At 43.6% G+C, this 23,834-nt stretch overlaps 1 protein-coding gene across 4 annotated transcripts in view; it reads left to right on the forward strand.

The window, feature by feature from the left end:
* Window positions 1–23,834, forward strand: part of TBC1D8 (TBC1 domain family, member 8 (with GRAM domain)) — a 130,858-nt gene that overhangs the window by 81,872 nt on the left and 25,152 nt on the right. For all 4 annotated transcript variants that reach the window (XM_012641930.1, XM_012641929.1, XM_012641931.1 and 1 more), the window contains exons 3-6: window positions 8,552–8,670; window positions 12,250–12,478; window positions 14,689–14,929; window positions 23,562–23,769. In XM_012641930.1, coding sequence (XP_012497384.1) covers window positions 8,552–8,670; window positions 12,250–12,478; window positions 14,689–14,929; window positions 23,562–23,769 — 797 coding nt within the window. The remainder of the gene's footprint in view (window positions 1–8,551; window positions 8,671–12,249; window positions 12,479–14,688; window positions 14,930–23,561; window positions 23,770–23,834) is intronic.

The following is a 23,834-nucleotide window of genomic DNA, read 5'->3' on the forward strand; positions in this document are numbered from 1 at the left end:
GCTATATGTATGTATAATCAAAACACTTTAAATTAGTTATTTTCTCTGTGTAATTATTTCAGTAATTATTTTTTTTTTATAGAGATAGGGTCACCCAGGTTGGAGTGTAGTAACTGATTATAGCTCACCGTAACCTTGAACTCCTGGGCTCAAGTGATCCCCCTACCTCAGCCTGCTGAGTAGCTGGGAATACAGGCAGGTGTCACCATGTCTGGCTAATTTTTAAAAAATTTTTATAGAATTTTACAGAATCTTGCTATGTTGCTCAGGCTGGCCTTAAACTTCTAGGTTCAAGTGATCCTCCTGCCTGGGCCTTCCAAAGTGCTGGGATTATAGGCATGAGCCACTGTAATTATTTTAATAACTCAATAAGTAGTTAAATTTATCCATTTTTTGTTAAGAATTTATTTTTTCCTCTTATTGATTTAACCTAATTTAAAAAAAACATAAAATACTTTCCTGATTCCTAAATCAAACCTATCAAATCTGTAAAGTCTTTGTAGAGAAACCATCACTGCTCCTTCTCTGGCTCCTCCTCTCTGCCATAGAGAAGTCTTTCTTTTTCTGGCTTAGCCTTCCACGGTTTTGCTTTACAAATACTAAACAAATACACAATACATATCAGTATTCCTCCCTACTTTTTTCATAAAAGTTGTGAATATTCTGTTCTATGCCTTGTCTTTTTCACAAATCAAAATGTCCTGGAAATCATTCCATTATTGGGACAGAGATAGGATCATCTTCTTTATTGTAGTCTTCCGTTGTGTAAAAGTACCATAGTCTATTCATAGTTCATACTGATGCCCATTTGGAATGTTTTCAACTTTTGCCATGACAAATAATGCCCCAATAAATATCCTTGTACATAGGTCATTTTGTGCTTTTACTGCCGTATCTTTGGCATAGATTCCTAGAAGTGCAATTGCTGGATCAGGGTAAATTAAATACGAAGCTTTGTTAGATATTGCTAAATTTACCTTCCTCTATTGTGGTTGTACCCTTTTTAAAAATTCCCATCAGCAATGTATGAAAGTACCTGCTTTTCCACAGATTGTCATCAGATATATGGCCAAACTATTGGACTTTTGCCGACTTGGTAAGAAAGACGTGGTTTGGTATAGTTTTAATTTGCATTCTTTTTTTTTATGAGGAGTTTCCTCCTTAGTGGCTGTTTTCAGAAGCTCTTTGTTCCTATTATCTGCCTAGTTTTCTACTGAGTGGTTTTTCTTCTCCTTCAATTTTAGGCATTCTCTTTACTTAAGGAACATTAGCCTTTTATCTGAGATAAGAAATTTAAAATATTTTTTCCAGCTTGTCATTTGTATTTTGCTGGCTTTGCCTTTGGTGTGTTTTATCATGCAAAGTTTTTTTTGTTTTTGTTTCTTTTTTTTTAAGTGTAGTAGGATTTAGAACTAATTTCTTTGATAGTTTCTGATTTTGATGGTTAGGAAGGTTCCCCATTCCCAAATTATAGAGGAATTCACCTGTTTTCTTCAAGTACTTGTAAATGGGGTTTTTCTCTTTTAGTATTTTAAAGCTGTTGTTTCATACATTCTGGCTTGCATTGTTTCTGATAAGAAGTTTGCTGTAATTCTTATCTTTGTTCCTGTGTAAATATTACAAGTTTTTTCTCTTCATCACTAGTTTTTACGAATTTGATTAAGATGTTCATTAGTGTGATTTTCTTTATGCTTTCCTTGCTTGCGGTTTATTGAGATTCTTAGGTCTGCATATTTATAGTTTTCATTATACTTGAAAAATTTCAGCCATTATTTTTTCCAAATTTTCTTTCTGTTCTCTCTCCCCTCCTTTTGTCCCCTGAGACTCCAATCACATATTTTAGTCAGCTGCTTGTTGTGTCAGAGCTCACTGACGCACTGTTCTTTTTTCTGGTTGTTATTAATCCTTTTCCCTGTAATTTTTCATTTTAGTTTCTATCATTTTTGTCTTCAAGTTCCCTAATCTTTTTTCTTGCAATTTGTAATCCACTTTTAATCTCATCCAATGTACTTCTCCTTTTAGATACCGTATTTTTCATCCCTAAAAGTTTGATTTGGGTCTTTTTCTATGTTTCCTGTTTGTCTTGTTACCAGGCTTGTGCCTTCCACTACCTTTTGAACAGATGGAGTATGTTCGTAATAGCTGTATTATGTCTTGCCCACTGACTCCACTGTCTCATTTCTGGTTCTGTTTCTACTAATTGATTTTTCATTTGATTATAGATCAATTTTTTCTGCATCTTTACTTTTGTTCCTGCTTTTGTTTCTGAGAAATATGTCTAATGGCACTAATATAAGACTATTTTAATGATTATTTCAATTATAAATTAAAAATCTGTTTACTTTCAGTGTCCCAGAGATTGAGTTTGTCTGTTTTGCACTTACTGTAAGTACCTTTAGGGACTCGTTAATTTCATTTGAAGGCATAAAAGGAAGGAGATTGTGTAAAAGGAAACTTTGAGGACTCATTAATTTCGTTGGAAGGCAAAAAAGGGGTAAGGAAATTATGTAAAGAGAGGGATTTAAGTTTATTTTCATAAACTCTGTATGAGAACGTCCTTTTAAGTCATGATGATGGGATTTAGACTTATAGATTAGATGTTACAGTATCCACTTTAAGAATGTGAGGTTTCTGAAAATCAAAGGCTTTTTGTTCCAACTCCTTTCCTCCTTCATTTGTAATTTTTACTTGAATTCTTTGCTCCTAAGTTACCCTGCCTAGAATGAGTTTTGAGTGAAATTTAGGAATGATATGGCCATGACAGTTACACGTTTAACTGGCCCTTTTTCTAGTCTGTATGGCTTTTTAATCCAGGCTTTGAGACAGTAGGTAGTGTTTGGCCAGTGGAGAAATGTTTTACCATTTCAAAGGAACAGATCTATGTACAGAGAATGTTTATTTCATTGTAAATTAGGATTTTGGTAGCTGGAGAAGTCACTTAATTCAGTTGAATATGTATTATGCAGAGAGGAATAGTTGCTTGGATAAAGTTATTTGTGGCAGCGGTTGTGCAGAAACTGTAGACATAGACAATGAGATGCTTGTTTTATTTCCTGAAAATACCTCTGGGGAAAACCTAAGAGAATAAATAGCGTGTGTGCGTTTAAATGTGACTCGGCCTCTGGGAGCTTCCCATCCGTGGTGAGGTCAGGCAGAGTGGGTCCTGAGTCGGAGGCACTGGCTTCAGGGTTGGCTCTTTTCTTCTTCTTTGCTTTTCTCACCTAGAAAATGGAAAATACTAACACCTACCTTGTAATGTTTTTATGACAATAAGTGATGTTAAGTGTATGATATACTTAACAAAATGCCTGCCACGTGCTAGGCATCTAGAAAGTGCCCTCTGTTACCCATCTCCAGTTGTTCTTTCTTAGAACACAGAGTTGGAGTTGGTTATTCCTAAATCATCAGTATTGTTTGTTTTGTGGTCTGTCTTGAGGGTTCCAATACGAAATTTAGCTTTGCCTAGGCATTTATAAATCTCATTTCTGACTTCTTGTGTGGGTAAAGTTTAAAATCCACTAGACTTGAATTTTCTTAGAAAATGGTAAAGTTTTTTCAAAATTAAGAACCTTAATAAGACAGGGTGGTATAATTTTGCTAATTGGACTTCTATGACAATCCACAATATTCCTGTAAATTTTGGTTTTAGACAGCTCTATTAGTTTGCTAGTGCTGCCATAAAAAAAAAAATCACAGACTCAGTGGCTTAAACAACAATCATTTATTTCTCGTAATTCTGGAGGCTGGGGCAAGTCCAAGATCAAGGTGCCAGTGGGGTTGGTTTCTCTGGTGGGGCCTCTCCCCTTGGCTTGTACATGGCCACTTTCTCACTGTGACCTCACGTGGCTTTTTCTCTGTGCACAGATCCCTGGTGTTTCTTCCTCTTCTTCTAAGGACCCTGAATTTGGGCCCCACCCTAATGACCTCATTTAATCTCAATTACCTCCATACGAGTCCTGTCTCCAAATGGAGTCACATTGGTAGATAGGGATTCAACAGATGAATTCTGGGGAGAATAAAGTCAGGCCACAGCAATTGCTCTCTTCTGCCTTGGTTTTGGAATGCCTGCAGCAGCAGCAGTGGGAACACTGCTATAGTATTGGGTTAGTTCATAGGATTTTTATTTATTATCCTCCCTTTTCAATGGTGACACAGTCTCACTTTCCTATTTTATCTTCTTTACCTCTCTTACCACTTGTATGTCTGTAATGCAGTGGCTTTCAAACTTCTTTTGACCGTGACCTACAGACAGAAATACATTTGTCCGTGCATAACTCTAACAAATATTTCACAAATCAGTAGCTATCCTTACAAGATGGCACATATTCTATTTTCTGTTCTACTTCATTATTTATTTGAAAAAAGCTATTTTCAGATGCACTGTTTCACGTAATTTGAAAAACATTGCTGTAGTGTGGTTTTAGAACTGTGGTTGGTGACATAGGTTGAGGGACTTTTCCCTTTTAGTCCTTTGCGGTCACGGATGTGCAGTCGGCTTGCATTGATTTATGGTATTTGTGAAGCCCATCATAAGACTTCCCTGCAGAGGAAATTATAGTTTGGAAAATTTCCCTGCCGTTTGGCAACTTTTGTAGGAAGTGGAAGACGGTAGGGTGGAAAAGTTTCATCATATCGATTGTGTCTGCTGGGAGAGGCACACCCTATATTCAGGAGCAGGGTAGATTGTGATGAAACCTAACTGCGACTCAGTGATAGGTTTTATATGTTCTATTTTATTTTCTTTTTAAGGTACTTTTTTTTTTTAATTATCTTTCCCTATTATAAGCTCTTCCTAGTAGATAGAAGTTTTTAAAGAATAAAAGTCTAGTTGTTTAATGACTTTGTTTCAAGTCTTAATTTTGGTGATGTGTTGAGGCTTAATTATAATTGTTTTTTTTTTTTTGGAGACAGAGTCTCTCTTTGTTGCCCTGGCTAGAGTGAGTGCCGTGGCGTCAGCCTAGCTCACAGCAACCTCAAACTCCTGGGCTCAAGCAATCCTTCTGCCTCAGCCTCCCGAGTAGCTGGGACTACAGGCATGTGCCACCATGCCCGGCTAATTTTTTTCTATATGTTGTTAGCCGTCCAATTAATTTCTATTTTTAGTAGAGACGGGGTCTCACTCTTGCTCAGGCTGGTCTCAAACTCCTGAGCTCAAACAATCCGCCCGCCTTGGCCTCCCAGAGTGCTAGGATTACAGACCTGAGCCACCGCGCCCGGCTGTTAATTATAATTTTTTTCGTGTTATCTAAAGTTATCAGTTGAGGAAGACACATGGTTAGTGGTTATAACTATGTTAGTCTCTGTGAGCTTTTTATTATTATTATTACTTATATATATTTTTAGAGACAGGGTCTCACTCTGTCACCCAGGCTGGAATGCAGTGAGTGTAACCATAGTTCACTGCAGCCTTGAACTCCCAGGCTCAAGTGATTCTGCCCCCTTAGCTTCCCCAGTACCTGGGACTACAGGCACGCGCCATCACGCCTAGCTGATTTTTCTTATTTTTTGTAGAAACAGGATTTCGTGATATTGTCCAGGCTGGTCTTGAACTCTTGGGCTCAAATCATCCTCCCACTTCGGCCTCCCAAAGTGCTGGGATTATAGGCATGAGCCACTGCGCCCGGCCCCACCGTGAACTTTAATAACAGGATAAACAAAAACCTCTCACATCATTCATTCAGAAAGATGAGATTGCAGGGAGGGAGAGCTCACTCTAAGTGCAAGCACAAAGTAACTTTTACTGTCCAGCCATAGCAAGAACTGGACCTGAGGATTATGTCAATGATACTTAAAATTCAAATATAGTTTCCTATGGGAGGACTCCAGCATACTGCAAGGTTGTAGCGAGTGATTTCATACCCTGGTGTGCCCTGCATTCGATATATGACGGTGGACAAATACTCGAGCCTCCCTTTCCTCCTTTGGATCACACCTGAAACAGGATAGAACCGCAAAGATGAGAGCTCTCTCCTCTCTTGTTCGTCCTCATTCTTCCAACTCTTTTTTTTTTTTTTAATGAATGTGGAAGTACACGATAACATAGAGCAAAAGACTGAAGGCCAATAAAGATACTCCTTTATCTTTTATTCTTCACTTGTTTTTTGAGTATTCTGACTGGTTAGTTTATTGTAATGGATAATGAAGGTTAAAGACCTAGAAAGACAAAGGCCTTAAAGTATCAGGGAAGAGCAGGGCCCTGGGCCCCCCACAAGGTGCCTGTGCAAGATTATCGGCTTTGGTGGAACGCAGCTTAGGGATGTGATGTGCTGCCCTCCCCATACAAAGACGCTCTGCTGACCCACCAGATTTAGGGGGTGTTCTTGTGGCTGATGCCCCCGAACAGAACAGGGAGACCTAAGCCAGAGGCAGGTGAACCAGATATGGAGCTCAGTCATGTAAGCATGTCAGTGTGGTTGTCACCAGCTGAGGAGCCAAGCAGATGCTCTGGGCCCCAAGTTCAGGTAGAGAAAGGTCTGAAGCTTCAAGAGAGTCATGCCGGGGAGACTGGCATTGCTTAGTTTGATTCTGTTCTAAAATGAACTTTCCCTGTCACAAGAGGGATGGGGAGCCTTGAAGGGCCAGGGGTTTCCTGACACCACAGGAGCCCTCCCGGACAGAGGGGAGCAGAGAGCAAGAGGATCATGACCCCTCACCCCAAAGGTGGCTTCTCCTACGCCCCAAGGTGGTGCTGCTTGGGCTTACTGATCCCCAGAGAGCAGGGCAGGGGAGGTGGGACTGGGGCAGCCGGGCAGGGCCACTGGCCCAGTGCTCTTGGTGCAGGACTGTGGAGTCCTGGCCTGTGAATGGAGGTGGTGTGTGGAGTGAGCCCTGGGGCCAGCCCAGCTCTGGCAAGAAGAGTGGCTTCAGTGGCGACTGAAGGATATTGCTCTGAGCAATGCCGTGCCTAAAAATTGAGAGACTGCAAGGGAAATAAGTGTCGTTGTTTTTAACTCTCATTTTTCTCTACGAAGTATTCTCTTAGATACTTCTTTTTATTCCTTCCCAAACGGCCCACTCAGAACAACAGTGCTAACATAGATGTTCTTCATACTCTGACCCCAAGTCCGCAAGTCCAGAGTGCGTCCTCTGGCACTTGCATGGGGTATTGATAAGATCCTTACACGAATTTATACTCTGGGGAGAGGAAGGCTGCAGGTAACATACAGAAAGGAAGTTCACTTTGAACCAAATGCGTGTCTGGCTTCTGGGGAAGTGGAAGGTGGCCCTGGTAACCTCTAAGCCTCTCACATTGGCTAGGTTACTCTGCGCTGTTGTGTGTCTGGTAGCAGCCCTTGATTTCTTTGAGGTTCGAATATCTCCGGCTTCCCATTTTGGAAATTTGGCTGTACTGGACATGCCTGATACACACGTACCTTTTCTTGTCCAGGACCGTGCTGGCTTCAAGTCAGCAGACCGTCCTGCGCGTCTGCTATGCGCCAGGCCCTTTGCCAGGAACTGGGCACAGTTCCCGTGTCACAGTGCCCATCGTCCAGTGGAGAGGACTAGAATGGACAGGAAATATAGACATCTAAAATGACTAAGTTTCTTGATGCTTTAACAATATGGTGATTTTTAAAAATGGTCATTGAAAGAAATTAATTTACTGTGTATGATTTAATGCTTTTGTGTTTCTGTTTGAACATGTACTATAAGACCTCTTTTTATATATGCTTTTAAGAGATACTGTTGTAAATGATAGGGAGTACAACTCTGTAAACCTGTAAATGTCCTGGGCCGTTGCTTGTTGTGTTGCAATGATGCCGGTTGCAAGTGGCAACACCCTGGAGCAGCCGGCAGAGCCTTTGCAGGAGGTTCTTTCCTCTGTGAACTTGGGCTTCTGCAGCCCTGGAGGGACCCTTATTGTCACAGGAGAAACTATGAGACTGCTCTGAATTGGTCTGCTACTCAGGGCTTATATAATTAAAAACATTTCTATCGATTGAGTGAAGGTGGTTGGTGTTCCATGCATTAGGAAGGTGGGCAGGTTGGTCACAGAAGAGTGTCAAGGGTAACTTGCCTGGTTCGCTGGCCCATCTGCATGGCAGTGGGACTGATGTTTGCAAGTCTCAGCTGTGGTGAGGGCACCAGAGCTCCGACGGGGGTGTGAAACTATGGCCCAGGGTGTGAGAACCTAGATGTTTTAATAACATAAACATTGGGGCACGTGATATTTTGCAAATGAGTTCATATTCTGGGAATTACTTTTTGTTTTTGGAGACAGAGTCTTAGTCTGTTGCTTGGGCTAGAGTGCTGTGACATCAGCCTAGCTCACAGCAACCTCAAACTCCTGGGCTCAAGCGATCCTCCTGCCTTAGCCTCCCGAGGAGCTGGGACTACAGGCATGTGCCACCATGCCTGGCAAATTTTTTATATTTTTAGTAGAGACAGAGTCTCCTTTTTGCTCAGGCTGGTCCTGAACTCCCGAGCCCAGGAAATCCTCCCACCTCAGCCTCCCAGAGTGCTAGGATTACAGGTGTGAGCCACTGTGCCCACCTAGGAATTACTTTTGTTTCATTTTTTAATCTCTGTATTTTTTTCTGTTCTAATCCAGGTGCAACTTTAGAGGAAATAAACCAGCACTGGGATTGGCTGGAACAAAATCTCCTGCACACCTTGTCCGTCTTTGATAATAAAGACGACATTGCCAGTTTTGTCAAAGGGAAGGTAAAGGTAGGTCCTTTGATTTTAACATTTCTCCCCATCTTCCAATCCTTCTTAAAATTTCCTTATGCCGTTTTAAACACTGTAGCATGCTAACAATTTTTTCTACTCTAACTGAACTGTTTGGCTTATTACACATAAAGCCAAATGAGTTTGACTTGTCACCAGTCAAACTTTGCAGAGTCCGTCCAGCAAAATGTGCCTGAATTTTTTTTAAAAATGACTTTATTTTCAGGCGTAGTTTTTGTTACCCTTTACATAAGTGAAGGCCCTTTCTTGTCCTGGGGGGAGAAAACATAATGTTAAGATTTATGTTTTTGTAGAGCAACACATTAGTTGACTTCTTAAATCAGTTATTCTCAACTTTCTGTAGCTGTGACATCTTGTCACACTATTTTGTTGGACCTAGCACTTTCCTCCTGCTAAAAGTAGATGTTTATTTTAAAAATATGTAAATTGAATGGCATTACAGTCAATTAAGTTTTGAGGTGGCAGGAGAGGAATATTTTGAGAGATATCTGTTGATACCTCCTGTGAGTTATAGTCTTGTATAACTGGTTTCACTGTAAGAACAGGACGGGTAATCTGCTTTAAAAATCCTATTGGGCTGGGAGAGATGGTTTCTTACGCTAAATTTAACTCTCCCGTTAAATATTTTAATGCATTAGCCTGTGGTACAGCTTTCTTCCCTTAGGGTAAAACATCCCAGACCATTGATTTTGTTTGTTTTCTTCAAAAAGCTTGGCTTTCTAACACCTCAAGTGCTGCGGCTTTTAGTAAAGGCTGTCAAAGCGAAGTTTTGATTTTAGAGGAACAAAACAGAAGTACTCTTTTCCTCTGGGCATTAGGCCATACTTGTGGGATCAGGTGGAAAGAAAAAGGCCTCCTAAGTCCAGTCATCTCGGCAGTGCGCTGGTGTCCTCTTTGTGTTATCCCCGGCCTGAGGGTCAGAGGCGCCATGGTGGGGCCCATGTCCAGCTCTTGGGTCACCCCCTCATCATGGTCTGGCTGACGGTGGCTCGATGCCCTGGGTCAGATCACATTGGGGTTTAGCTACAGAAATGCCCCTTTGAGCTTATTTTCCACACTTACCCAACTTTTCTTGCTCTAACATTGGATGTAGTGGTTCTTCGATTTAGGGGTTTCTCTTCTTGATTTGGAGGGAGGAAATTAACTTCTGCTACAAGGGTTTTAGGAAAGTTTCTGTAGAAGAGGAAAACTTTTCCCCTACTGTCCAGGGTTCTGTGGCTGGGACCCTGGAAATGAAACTGACGAAAGAGTAACAAGAGAAAAACAGAGCTTATGTTAACACATACAGTGCACATGCGTGTGGCAGAACCTCGGCAGTGAGTACCTCCAAGGGGTGGTTAGAACTTGGGCTTTTATAGCATCTCTGCCAGAACAATAAGTTTTTAGAGAAATGACAAGGGGTTTAGGCTTTTGGGGTGGTGAACCGTAGATGGTAAATATATGGGGGGAACTCGTGGAAGCCAGGGGTTATGTTAGTCAGGTTTTTTAGGTACGTTCCCCTCTTTGCCGTCCCTGGACTGGGAAGAGCCTCATGAAGTCCTCTTTTTGGTACCGGATGGGGAGACACTGTCACAAGTGGAAATTATGTCCTGTTTTTAGGCAAATGGGCAGGTGTGTGGAGTGGGGGAGGACAGAGAGCCTTTTTGGTATCTACCTTTTCTCAACTGTCTTCAGCTCAGAATAAATCTTTGTGCTAAAGTGGCATATTTCGGGGTGACGTATTCTGGTCTCTGATACTTCAGAGCTAAAACGCTTGGGAAAAAGTCCCAAGGAGACAGGGCTAGGGAGCAAGGTGCCTGAGCCTGGTAGCACACATGGCATTTGTTCACCTTTTCTTACGGCAAAATCCGAAGGGTCTGGAAGTTGGGACTCTCCTACTCATACCCTGAACCTTTGACCACTCTGTAAAACTTAAAAAAAAAAAAAAATCCCTTTGCTTCCAGCTGTGCCTGTAACCAGACACTATGGTCCATGCCAGTCAGGAGTCTGGGAGGCCACATGGTGGCTGCATCTGGAGCCACCAGATCCTGTTCTGCAGCCCAGCCTGTTTGCTCTAGAGCCTCCATAAAACCCCTCTCGCCTCACTTCCAGAGCAAGGGGAGAACTAAACTTCTACAATATATCAGTTATGCTTTTAAACAATACTCATCTTTTTTAATTGTAACTTTAATAGCTCATGATGTCTTGCTAAATACAATGTGGAAAATAGAGAAAAACATAATAAAGAAAATGAAAATTACTTGAAATTTCACCAGCTTTCAGATTTCTTTTAAAAATAATTTTAAATTACGTTGTTATTTTAATGTCAATGCCCAGGTTTAATTTCAAAAATAGCTTGTATAACGTAGGGTTTGGTAGCAATCCTCCAAAAGTAGCCTTGTCTTAAGGGACATAGCCTTTCATGAGGCATACCTACAAAACAAAACTAAGGGAAATGTTAATAAAAATAAAAGGATAGAATTATAAAGATACACATACACACACACACACACACACACACACACACACACACACACATATTATTATTATTTTTTTAAAAGACAGGGTCTTGCTGTGTTGCCCAGGCTGGAGTGCAGTGGCTATTCACAGATAAAATCATAGTGCACTACAGCCTCTAACTCCTGTGTTTTGATCCTCCTGCCTCAGCCTCCTGAGTAGCTGGAAGTTGAATTATAAATACATTTTTAAAATTAAATAGCACATGTGAGGCCTGGGGCTCTGGAGTCCTTAAATAGTTGCTCACGTGGAGGTACCAGGAAGATATTTTCAGTGAAGAATTTTTCAGTGAGCTCCCAGAAATGGGTAATCAGAATTCTGATCTTGGCAATGATGAGCTGTCTCCCCTTAGGAACAAACAAGTCACAAGCTTCAATTCTAGGAGCTTCTACCACCACCCCAGATTATGAAGGGCACTAATTGTTATTTGTTATTGGCAAAACAATTGTACATTCAGATGCTGTTTCCCCGTAGACCTGAGTGCTTTGGAGGTGTTTATGACCGTGGGCATCTTGGCCACTGTCTATCAAAGACTGCAGAGAGCACAGTGACCAGGCGGCCCACAGGCAGGCAGGCGTTAGTTGCAAATACCAACATTTTGAACCTAATGAGGAAGACTGTTATGAATTTTTTCCAAAAGATTAATGTTTAACTCAAACTTGGGTCGTTCTTCAGGGTTGATGCAGTGAGTTCACATACCTGAGCCAGTCCTTGGATCCTCATATCCCTGTAGGGAGGATTTATAAAGTAATAATTGGTTTGAGAGCACTGGCTTAAGAGTCAAGTGATTCGCACACTGGCTGGTAAGTGGCACAGTGAGAGACTGGTTCTTGGGTTTTCCAACCCCAACTCCCATCCTTTCTTTCCTGCCGTGGCCATATTCCCGGGGCACAGACAGGGGACGTGGGTGAGCCCTGTCAGCGTCAGGCTGTCTGCTGTTCAAGCAGCACAGACTCCGCCTGGGGCCAGTGCTCGTCTATCCTTCCTGCTCCCGTCTGTCCCTCTCTGCCTTCCCGTTGCCCGGCTCACTGAACCAGGGACTGTCCTCTTCCTGTGTGTTAGGCTCTGATTGCCGAGGAGGCAAGCAGCAGGCTCGCCGAGCAGGAAGAGGAGCCCGAGAAATTCCGAGAAGCCCTGGTGAAGTTCGAGGCCAGATTCAACTTCCCCGAGGCAGAGAAGCTGGTCACCTACTACTCCTGCTGCTGTTGGAAGGGCAGGGTGCCGCGCCAAGGCTGGCTGTACCTCAGCATCAACCACCTCTGCTTCTACTCCTTCTTCCTGGGCAAGGAACGTAAGTGCGGCCCTTGCCGGGGTTGGCTTGGGAGCGATTTGGCCCTTCACAGACAGAGCCAGCCCTTGGGATGCTTAGCGCTGCTCCCAGGAAAGGTCATGGATGTGAAGAGTTAAACAGCAAAAGATTTAAGAAAATGGTAGAGATGGCAACAGGTGACACTTGATCAGTTATATATGCTACTGCTACCAGGGGATTTGCTTTGGGGAAAGTTCATTTTTCCTGCTGCCTTAAGAAATGTTTCTGTGTAGCTCACTTCATGTGGCCACTAAAGGGTTTTTAGCACCATAGGTCGCTTTGAAAACACAGTGTCGTAACTGGTGGCTGAGTATTTCTCAAAGAGTAGAACATATTCCTGCTTCTTAACATTGGAGGCCATTTAAAAAATTCCCAGTTCTGAAGGTCATGATTGCCCCTTGGAAGAGTGGCTGGATACACAGTTGCTTCTAGAAGGGGAGTTTGTCTGGGTCCACCTGAGATTCATGCACTGATTCACCTCTCATGTGTTTATCCAGCAGCAGGAGCTGAGTTAGGCAGTGGGATTCCAAGGTGAAAGAGAAAAGCCACAAGGGTCAATTGTGTGTTGAATGTTTAAAAAGTCATTCCCATTGAAACTTCTTTCAGAACCAAATATTGTTTCAAGTGCCATACTGGGTGGTGTGGTTGCTCTCTTTGTGCATGTGTGTATACCTGTGTATATATAGGTGTGTATATACATATACTTTTTTTCTTTCCACATTTATGTTTCTGGTTGAACCAGTGGTGGGGGGCTCCTCTTGAGTGTCTGCTGTGGCTAGCTTCTGGCACATGGTGTTCCTTCCTTTTCCAGCTCATCAGCCTTCGTTCTGCTGCTCCAGGATCTACACCCTATCTGCACAGCCCTTCCCTGCCATTGTCATGTGCTCTGATCTAACCTTAGCCATCCTGTTTTCCTTCTTTCTGAAATGCTTTTCAGTGTGAACACCTGCCTTTCCTTCCTTTCCCCATACTTAGCCTATTTGGAAACTTCTGTTCACTGTTCATCCTTCAAAACTCAGTACATGTTTTGTCACCTCCAGGAAGCCTTCCTGGTTCCTATATAATTTGTCCCATATTTGTATTTCTATGCTGGGACCCATCAAATCAGTGGTCGCTTACTTGTTCGCATGTCTGTTTTCCTTGTTTGAACAAGCTCCTTCAATGCAGGGCTCTTCACAAAGTAGGTGCTTAATGAATGAAAGTTGATGGTGTAGGTGAAATGTGTGTGCATGTATGTAAAAGACTTTATGTGAAAACAACTAGAAGTAGCTGGAGAAGCTTATTCTCAAGTTTGATGTAGAAATGTGGCCTTTTAAAATTATTAAAGCACTGAAAACAGTATTGTAAGATAAATGGAAAGAAAGAGCAAAAATAAAAACACTTAATTGTTCCCTACTTTATTTGAAAAAGAAAATGAATTATTTTCTGATACTTATTAGTGATTATCACTAAACCTAATTGTGTTAAGATGATATGATTTGGAAAAAAGAAACAATTCCTAATATCGAGTAACATTTCTCATTTTAAGTTGTTGTGTATGTCTCCTTGATAAAACCAGCCAGAGCTGTGAGACTGACTGTTCTTGTTGGCGCTGTCTGTACTGCCACCATAGCTACTGCTGTGTTAGAAACATTTCTGAGAACAAAACACTTGTTTCTACAATGTACTGTTTAGATTGTCTTACTTTAAAAAGAGTTTCATAAAAACTACTTGTATTCTCTCCCAAGACTCTGACAGCACTGTTTGACACAGTTTAAACATTAAGTCCATTTCTGTAAATGCGATCATGAATAATCCTCTTTTATGCTCTCCCCCCCCACAGTTTATGCCATGAATGCTGTTTTTGAAACCAGAATCTATGTAGCTTCAGAAACTTTTGCATAACTGTTGAAGTTTAAATATTTTTGAGAAAGTTATACGATATTAACTTGGTATTTCAAAGTAGTAATCCCTGGAAATGTACAGTAGCCAGCAACTTGGGAAGTTTTACTTAAATCTTTCAGAAAACCATTAGAACATGAGTTAGGTTTGAACCAACAGCTGTCAGCAGTTCTGTACTCTTCTTTCCTGCTCTGGTTTAAAAGACGTTTGCATTTCTCCCTAAGGAAGGCTTTGCATTGTTGCTTGCAGGCACACTCAAGTTTGGCTCAAATTTTATGACATAAGATGTGTTTGTCCGTTTTCTCTTGCAGTTAAACTTGTAGTCCCTTGGGTTGATATCCAGAAATTAGAAAGGACATCCAATGTCTTTCTGACGGATACCATCCGCATCACCACGCAGAATAAGGAGCGGGACTTCTCCATGTTTCTGAACCTGGACGAGGTGTTTAAGATCATGGAGCAGTTGGCCGACGTGACGCTCCGAAGGCTGCTGGATAATGAGGTCTTTGACCTGGACCCGGCTCTGCAGGAGCCAAGCCAGATCACCAAGAGGTGAGAGCTTCAGCGCCAGAGTGTCCCTCACCGGCACGGGGTCTCCAGGCTTGTGCTCCATCTTCGTGTATGTGCACTTTTGTCAGCCTTAGTGGTTTCAATTTCCATTATGGCGTAATCCACATTTTCCTATGTTGTTAATGCCGACGGAGACAGAATCATTAGGAATGATGGTTACTCATTTCCTTCATGCAGTCATCTTTGATTTCTGGATCCAGTTCACCTCTTTTTCAGATATTATTTCAAAATTGATTTTAAAATACTTCTGCAGAATGTAATGCGGGTAGCCTAATGGTAGAAATCTGTTAAGTACTGTGCTTGGCTAGTGGACATTAAGACATTTTGTCTTTTCTTGTTAAATGACGCTGTAGAAAAAGTTTTCAGGACAGCTGGACTTATTTTTGGTACTGTGTCGTCATCAGCAATATGCCTTTCTAAGAGGGTAAGTCAATATTTTTTCATTTGTTTGCTGCAAATTGATGCTAATCATGGATTGTGAATTAGTTGTTTGAATTTTTTGTCACTTTAAGGAAGTTCAGAGCCCGTGGTGTTTGAGCGTGACTTTGATTTCTGAGTTTGTGTTTCGTGACTGAGTAACTGCAGCGCAGATGAAAAGTGGAACTATTTACAAAGGTATCTTTCGAAAACAAGTTACAGATAAAAGTGCTCACCTGGCTAGATGTTTTTGATGTAGCTACAGAATCATCCAGTACTATTTGAACACTACCAGTCATTGAACAAATTTTTTTTATTGTGGTAAAATACACATAACATAAACTTTACCATTTTAACCATTTTTAAGTGCACAGTTCAGTGGCATTAAGTACATTCATGTAGTTGTATCATCACCGTCTATCTCCAGAACTCTTTTTGCCTTACAGAACCCAAACTCTGTACCTATTAAATACTGTCTCCCTATCCCTCCTCCCCAGACCCTAGCAACCACCGTTCTATGTTCTGTCTCTTAGACTTTGACTATTCTAGGTCCATCATATAGTATCTGTCTTTTTGAAACTGGCTGATTTCACTTAGTATAATGTCCTCATCTGTGTCATAGCACATGTCAGAATTTCTTTTCTTTTTAAGGCTGAATAATATGTCATTGTATGAATGCCCACATTTTGCTTATCCATTCATCTGTCGATGGATATTTGAGTTGCTTCCACCTTATGGCAGTTGTGGATAGTGCCGCTGTGAAAACGGGTGTACCAATGTCTCTGAGACCTTGCTTCCCATTCTTTTGCGTGTATACCCAGAAGTGGAATTCCTGAATCATGTAATAATTCTATTTTTAATTTTTAAAGAACCACTAGTCATTTATTTTTTAACATTTGTATTATTTCCCTATTTTAACATTTCTATATGCCTTATTTTCAGTTGAATTTTCTTGAAAATATCCAGAGAGATGACTAAAACACAGATACTGTGCTTTTGCTTGCGAGGCAGTTCCGTGCCGTAGCAGCGACATTCCTCGAGTGGCCGTCGGCATCCCATGGGCCGGAGGCCATGCCGCTAAGTTCCCTCAAAGCTCTAAGGTTTAGTGTTCAGTAATAATATAAAGAAAAGTCTTTTTTAAAAATAAAAAGATACATTATTCCTTAAACATGCTCGCTGTCTTCTCTGTCTTCCCTGAATGGGGGAATGAGTGTCTTTCTAATTAATGGTCTGTTAATGGCAGTGTGTTTAGAGTTTTTACGTATTCAGAAAGAATTCAAAGACCCTTCCTGCTGTGTGCATTGATTTTAAACTGATCGCGTATAGTCACAAGGCAAAAATCAAAAACAAATACTCTTGATTTTTTTGGGTAAAATTCCAACGAATTTAACATGGTTTTGTGTCACCTCTGATAATCTGACAGCTCTTTTTGAGACGGGGTGAGAGGTGCTTGTTACCCCTTGTGAAGGGGCGCACTTGAGGCACCGTCCTTCGGCCTCTGACTCTGTCCCTCTCAGCCCCAGGCTTCCCATTGTGGTCTCTGGCTCCATCTTTGGGGCACCTGTTTTAAAAGGAAGACAGCCCAGTACAGTGGGTGCTACACTCTCTGCAGAAGCTGGTATCTGAATCCTTTCAGTCCAGCTTACAAAGATCTGTTAGAAGTGGAAAAGCCACAGTCTCAGGAAGCCCTGAAGAAACAAGTGTGGGTTGTATGAGTTGCTGAAGGGCTCGTGTCATAGAAACCGCCAGTTAAAGCTTCTCCCTGTCTCCGTGTGTGTGTGAGAGAGTGTGTATGTGTGTGTGCGGGAGCATGTGTATTGTGTGTTCAGGGACTGGTGAGTGTGTGAATTGCAACCACGTTGTTTCAGGAGCAGGAGGCCAGCCAGTGGCCCTGTGTGTTCTCATCGGCCTCACAGGTCTCCTGACATGCTGGCCCGGCTCCACTTCCAGACGTGGTGTTTTTGGTTTTGGTAGAGGTGAGGAGAGAAGGAGGAAGATCGAGGGTCTGTAGCACCAATGTACCCCTGTGGTAAAATCATCTGTTATGGAAGGAACAGTCACTAGTGTTGGTGGCCTTCATTCCAGAACTCAGGACAACTCTGTAAGTCTGCTCCTTCTCTGTGTCCTGCCCTGGGAACCGGCAGAAAGACGATGAGAGAGAAAAGGACAGAAAGGGCCCCAGTGGTGGCCAGCGCTCGAGGTCCCAGCTCAGGGGTGCCCGGGGCCTGCCCCGAGAAGGGCGGCGGGATTCTGGCCGCGGCTGTCGACTGCACGTTCCGCAGCTTCCTCCCGGAGTGAAAGGCGAGCCCGCTGGTGCCTACCAGCTCCCTGCTAGTTCTCTTTGGAGCTTTTGTCATGGAGACACGGGCCTGTGGGTATAAACAGGTAATGACTCAGTCAACTTGACGCCCGGCCAAGAGAGCCCAGGTTGTGAAGTTTAGGAAAACAGTCTCTGCATGCTAAGGGCCCAGTCCGAAGTGCTGGAATGCTCCTCCGGCTCTGTGTGGCTGGTACGTTTTCACTTCCCTTCCCAGATAACGGCTTTAGAAAGGTGCCCTTGTGGTCCCGTGTGGGCTGAGTGGTCTCATTGCCATGTGTGGTCGCTCCAGCAGGACTTACAGACACAGGGCAGAGCACCTCCCGTGGGAGCAGGGAGGATGGGATGGCGCGTTGTCGTCGCAGCCTCCAGCTGGACAAGCTAGAGCCGCCAGGGCGTGAAGTCCTCTGGCTCAGCCCACACGCCGTGCAGAGGAGCCGGACCAGGGATCCTCCAGTGTGTGGTCCGAGGGCTGGGAGGCGGCTGCCCAGAGAGAGAATGGAGAGGGGAGGAGAGAGGAAATGAGTCGATTGGTCCTGAAATTTTCAAACAGAAAATATCTATCCTGAAGTTGGGAATGGTGAGGTGAAACAAGTGCATTCAGCTATTTTTTTTTTGCCGGGGGGAGGGTGGTTGGAAAGGTGACGGGCTTCACGAAATCAAATCCGAACCTGTTCCGACTGGCCGAGGGTGCCGGAGAGGAGCTCGCTCACGGCAGTGCAGTAGCCCAGACTGCTGGCCAGGACGTGAGCTCTTCCTGCCCGTGTGTAAAGGTGAGCAGTGGCCGCCCAGGGCAGGTGTCCTCAGAAGAGCTCTGGTCCCTTGTGGCCTGGCTGACTCCGAACTCCCCCATCTATCTGGCTTGGCAGACCCTCTTCAGCCTCCCTGTCCCCGATCACCCCGTCCAGCTCTTCTCCTTCGGCCCCCACTAGGAACTCCCAGGCTCGCTCTGTGTGATTTATTCGACTTTCTGTCCTGATTCTAGTTTGAGCCCTCCTCTGCCTCAGAGTCCTCTTGGACCCACTGAGACATCTCTCAGGGGCTCCTGCCGGCCCACCCCTCTACCCCCTGCTAGGGAAGGGCCACAGCTTACCCTCCACAGCCCCGCAGACCCTGAGCTGCTCGGTGATTGGCAGCGGGTTGGCTCAGGCGGTTCTCTTGGGGGCAGGATGGGCAGCAGAGGACAGAGAAGGAGCCTTTCTTTGGGAGCAAGAAGCCTTAACAGATGTCCCGTGCTGTTGAGGGTGAAAAGCCTTGTAGAAGCTGCATTGTCAGGCCCTGGCCTCTCGAGGGCTCCATGTCAATGGGTTTCCAAAGGAACGAGGGGACCTTCACACTGGCCGCCTGTTGTCCGAGGGCCAGGTGAGCCTCCGCGCTGTCTGGGTGAGTGGTCCCGAGCCGCTGTGTGTCCTGTGCAGGCAGCCACATCGCAGTTTCATCCTGCCATTTCCTTAGGGATCCTTGGGAAGGGAGTGTCACAGAAAAAGATGTTCTGAGTGAACACACATTTGAGAAATGAAATGTTTTATGTGCATACTTGGGCTTTGAGGAAAAGCACACGTATCTGGCCTTTTTGCCTTATTTCCAGAGTCAAGAATTCTTGAATCTAGAAATCTTGGCGTTTCCCTGAGCTTAAATGCACAGGGTGTGTGGGTGGGCACATCGCTGAGAGCCGCTGGAAGTCCGTGGGTGCTCCTGTATGAGGCACACTGACCGCAGAGGGCCGAGTTTACCCTCCTCGTTGCAGAAGCCTGGGGCCGTGGCTCAAGGCCTCTGTCTAGTGCACAAACGGGAAATCCTCGCACACTGAGCACAGGGAGCCGAGCCACCCCGGCCTGTCGCACAGCCTGAGTTTGGGGAAGTGTTTGGCTTCGAAGCAGCATTGAGCCTACTGACACATAGTAGGTTCGTATCTGTAGGCCGAGTGACCAACCGCATGCAGTGAGAGTTGGCGTGTACATCAGCAAACTTCCCAAAAGCATTCTAAAAGGTTGATGAGAGGAGAAAGAGAAAGACAGAGGGAGGGAAACCTATTTCGATACATTTTTACCTGATTGAGGAGAGACAAATCTAATTCTGAATTTTCAGAGAAATGAAAGAACTAACTACCCTTAAATTTCTTGGGTCTGAGGTCTTAGGGATAAAAAGTTGAGTTTTTAAAAGGTGTGCACATAGTCTAGAATTTTCTGCATTGTTGTCATGCATGACTGTGTACATATCAATTTCAGCTTCAGCAACAAACATGTCTGGTGCTCCAGATTTTCATCAACTTACGTTTATTCCGTACATAGTAACAGGCTCATCAAAGGACGTATGCAGAGATAGGATGGCTGGTGGCACCGTCCCCTGTGGGTCTCAGCTGTAGCTCTCTCGGAGCGCTGGCCTGTGCATGCCAGCGCTGCGGGTGCGGGGGGTGAGCACAGTTGGGGTCTGGGCCTGGCTGGTTTCCATCCTCATGGTGCTTCTCCAGAGGCTTACAGGCTTGTGTCAGCCACCACCTTCTGAATGTCAGGCCATGACCGGAGTCTGTTGTCCTCTCTATGGAGCAAAAGTGGAGACATTTAGATAGTATTGTAAGATCTGAAAGGCAGGCTGTGACCCATGAGCTTTTTTTCTGATGCTGTTTAGAAAAAGGTGATATATTTAGTATCAAAACTAACACCTGCTTCGAAACAGGCCTAAGGGATAGGATGGTCTTGTTCTGAACTTCATAAAGAGCTGGTTTCTCATCTGTCAAGTCACTGTATCTTCATCTCAGTTATGCTAGACATTTAAATATCTTGTATAGTACACAAATTTAAAGGTGACTTTGAAAGACAGCTTTCTAGTAGGGAGGAAGGAAAATAGCTCTTAGGAAGGAATGTATTTGTAACTTGAGGTTTCTGGTCTGTGTGTAGGAGACAGACTTCTGCAGTGGAAAAGAGACAGCCCAGAAAGGAGAATGAAGGCTTTGTGTGTAATATACCTGGGCTGCTTGGAAGCCACAGACAAGACAATTGAACCAAACTTTTCACTGAGGCAACAGGTGCACCGGATAGAAAAAAAAATTATTCTTCGTTGGCTTCTGATACCTGAACTCTTTGTTCTTACTTTGAGGGGTTGGATGCAAAGTAAATGTAAATATAAATTCTCCTACCGTTCCTGTGGCTCAGCACAAGCTTCTGTGATTTGTGCCACTCACCATGTGTTCACCTTGACCTCAGCCCTCTCCTAAGGGGAAAGGGAAAGGTCCTTCCAGGAAGGAGGGCCAGCAGGTGAATTCACTGGCGACTAGCACCACGTTTGTGAGATACGTGCAGGGAGTAAGCACTGACTTGACTTCCACCAGAGCCAACATGGCCAACGTGCTGTGGGGACAGGGATATCCGTTTTCCCATTTAAATGCCTTGGACAGTCAGCTCTCAGGGAACTTGGGGGTCATCTCAAGAGACCTTGTCTTCCATTCGTGCAGTGTGTGGACTTCTGGAGGGTTTATGGTGCTTCCCGGTGTTCTCCCAGCCCCTTTGGAAACAGTAGTCCATGTTGTATCAGGTACTTAAGGAACCGCAACCTTGGCCTGCAGTAACTGGACCCATCGCGTAGAATTTGTATAATTTCTGGGCGTTCTGGGCATGTGTGTATCTTTGTGAGGGCTGATAGGAAATCCCATGGACTGTGCCCATATTTGTGTGATAGCTGCTGCTTGGAAGACAGTTGTGTGATAGTTGGAAATGAGACCTAGCACAGAAGGGGCACGTGGCTGGAAGCCCGGCCTGGCGGGGTCCAGGTGAGGTTGTATCGCAGGGGTCCCACAATCTCATCTGAAAAGATTGCTTGGGCTGTGTGCGTGGGTTCAGAGTTCAGGGTTTACTATCTTGCACTTATGTAACATTTTAAGTTACTCTGTTATCAAAAGAAAATAGATTAAGTTTTTAAAAAGCAAATGTGTGGTTATATAGAAAATTTAAGCAAAATAAAACTGGAAAATGGAAATCCCACTAAGCAAAGACAACCACAATTAACATTTTAGGATAAAGTCTTTGTACATGTCACTTTCTGCACATTGTAAATAATTCATGAAAATGGGATCACGCAGTAGATGCTATTTCTAACCTTTTTTTCTTTTACAATATTGTGGACATTATTTTAGATTCACAGGGATCACTTGAAGCAGAAAAGTCAGGCATTATTTCCACTTTATGGCTGTCAAAATGAGATACAGAGAGTCTCATCCAGGGTTACATAACTAATAAAGAAAGCCAAGGATTCCTGTTCCTGACTTTGAGTGAAGTGCTAATTCTATCTTTCTGTTTATAAAGAACTCTTATTTAATGTGCCAAAGAAATTTTTTTTTCTCTGTATGTTAGAATTTCCCTTCTACTAGATTTTTGGGGTATGACTTAAATTCATCAGTGTTTTCAAACAGTCTTGGCTGCCTTCTTGCTTTACTGGGTTTTAAAGCCAAAAATCAGGGCTTGGGGAGTTCCCCAGGAGTGGGATCCCTCCCTCCTTCTCAGCACCATTCTCTGCTGTCAATACTGATGTGAAGCTGCTGGGGTTTCTCTCCAGTGATTCTTCACTTGGATTCTTTAAAAAGTGTTTTTCAGCCTGGGCGACATCAGCGTCTCTGCCAAAATTAAGAGAAATTAGCTGGGTGGGTGGTGTGATCTGTAGTCCCAGCTACTTGGGAGCCTGATGTGGGAGGGTGGCTTGAGCCCAGGAGTTCGAGGCTGCAGTGAGCTGTGATCACACCACTGCACTCCAGCCTGGGGGACGGAGGGAGACCCTATCTCTTCAAAAAAAATTTTTTTGTTGTTAAAGATAATAATAGCTAATGTTTATTGAGTACTTATTACATGCCAGATACAGATACAAAATTTTTAACAGCTTTTTTCATACTTAATTCACATACCGTATAATTTACCCTTTCAAAGCATAGCATTCAATGGTTTTGACTATTATATATGCAGAGCTGTCAACCATCAATACAATCCATTGTAGAACATTTCATCATTCCCAAAAGAAACCCCGTACTTACGAGCATTCACTACACATTGCTCCCTTTTCCCCCAAGCCCTGAGCAATCACTAATTATTTTCTGTCTGTAAATTTGCCTATTCTGGACATTTCATGTACACTGAATCAGACAGTATGTAGTCTTTGTGTTTGGTTTATTTCACTCAACATAGTGTTTTCAAGGTTCACCCCTGATGTAGCATCCATCAGTACTTCATTTTTTATGGCTGAATAATTTTCTGTTATGTCGATATACCACATTTTGTTTATCCATTTATCAGTTTGTGGACATTGGGGTTGTTTCCACCTTTTAGTTATCAGGAATAATGCTGCTGTGAACATCAGTGTGCGGGTTTTTGAGTGGACACGTTTTCCATTCTCTTGAGTATATATACCTAGAAGTGGGATTTCTTGGTCAAGTGGTAAGACCGTTTTTAACCTTTTGAGGTATTGAAAGACTGTTTTCCGACGTGGTTGCATCCTTTAACATTCCCACCCGCAGTGTACGAGGCTTCCAGTTTCCCCACATCCTCGCCACCACTTGTTCTCATTGGACTTTTTGATACTTGGACTCTCTTTCGCAGTTATTTTTGTGGTAATTCTCAATGCTGCTCAAAGCGGGAAGGAAAGCTTATTTTGGTCCATGAGTTCATTCAGTTCCTTCTGTGCAGAAGCAGCACGTTCTGCCCTTGGTGCTTGTCCTGAGGGTTGGCTGTGCAGCCGGAGCACGTGAAGCTCCTGCACGGCACTGGAGGCACGCACGTCCTTTCTGCATTCTCTTAAATGTCAGGGTGTGCCCGTGGATTGAAAAGTATTTTCCTTTGTAATGTCAAGTGTCCACTCACCTCTCCTGCCTCTTCTTATCCTCTCTTCCTCTTTCCCTAGGGACCTTGAAGCCAGAGCGCAGAATGAGTTCTTCCGGGCGTTCTTCAGGTTGCCGAGGCAGGAGAAGCTGCACGCGGTCGTGGACTGCTCCCTCTGGACGCCGTTCAGTCGCTGCCACACTGCGGGGCGGATGTTCTCCTCCGACAGCTACATCTGCTTTGCCAGCAGAGAAGACGGTTGCTGTAAGGTCGTCCTGCCACTCAGAGAGGTAGACACTGCCCTCCTGGGTGCTTCCAGAAACAGTCTGTCATCCTTTGAGCCCACAGTTGCTGG

The sequence above is a fragment of the Propithecus coquereli genome, unplaced genomic scaffold (genome assembly GCF_000956105.1).
Source record: "Propithecus coquereli isolate 6110/MARCELLA unplaced genomic scaffold, Pcoq_1.0 Scaffold171, whole genome shotgun sequence".
In the NCBI taxonomy this organism is placed as follows: domain Eukaryota; kingdom Metazoa; phylum Chordata; class Mammalia; order Primates; family Indriidae; genus Propithecus; species Propithecus coquereli.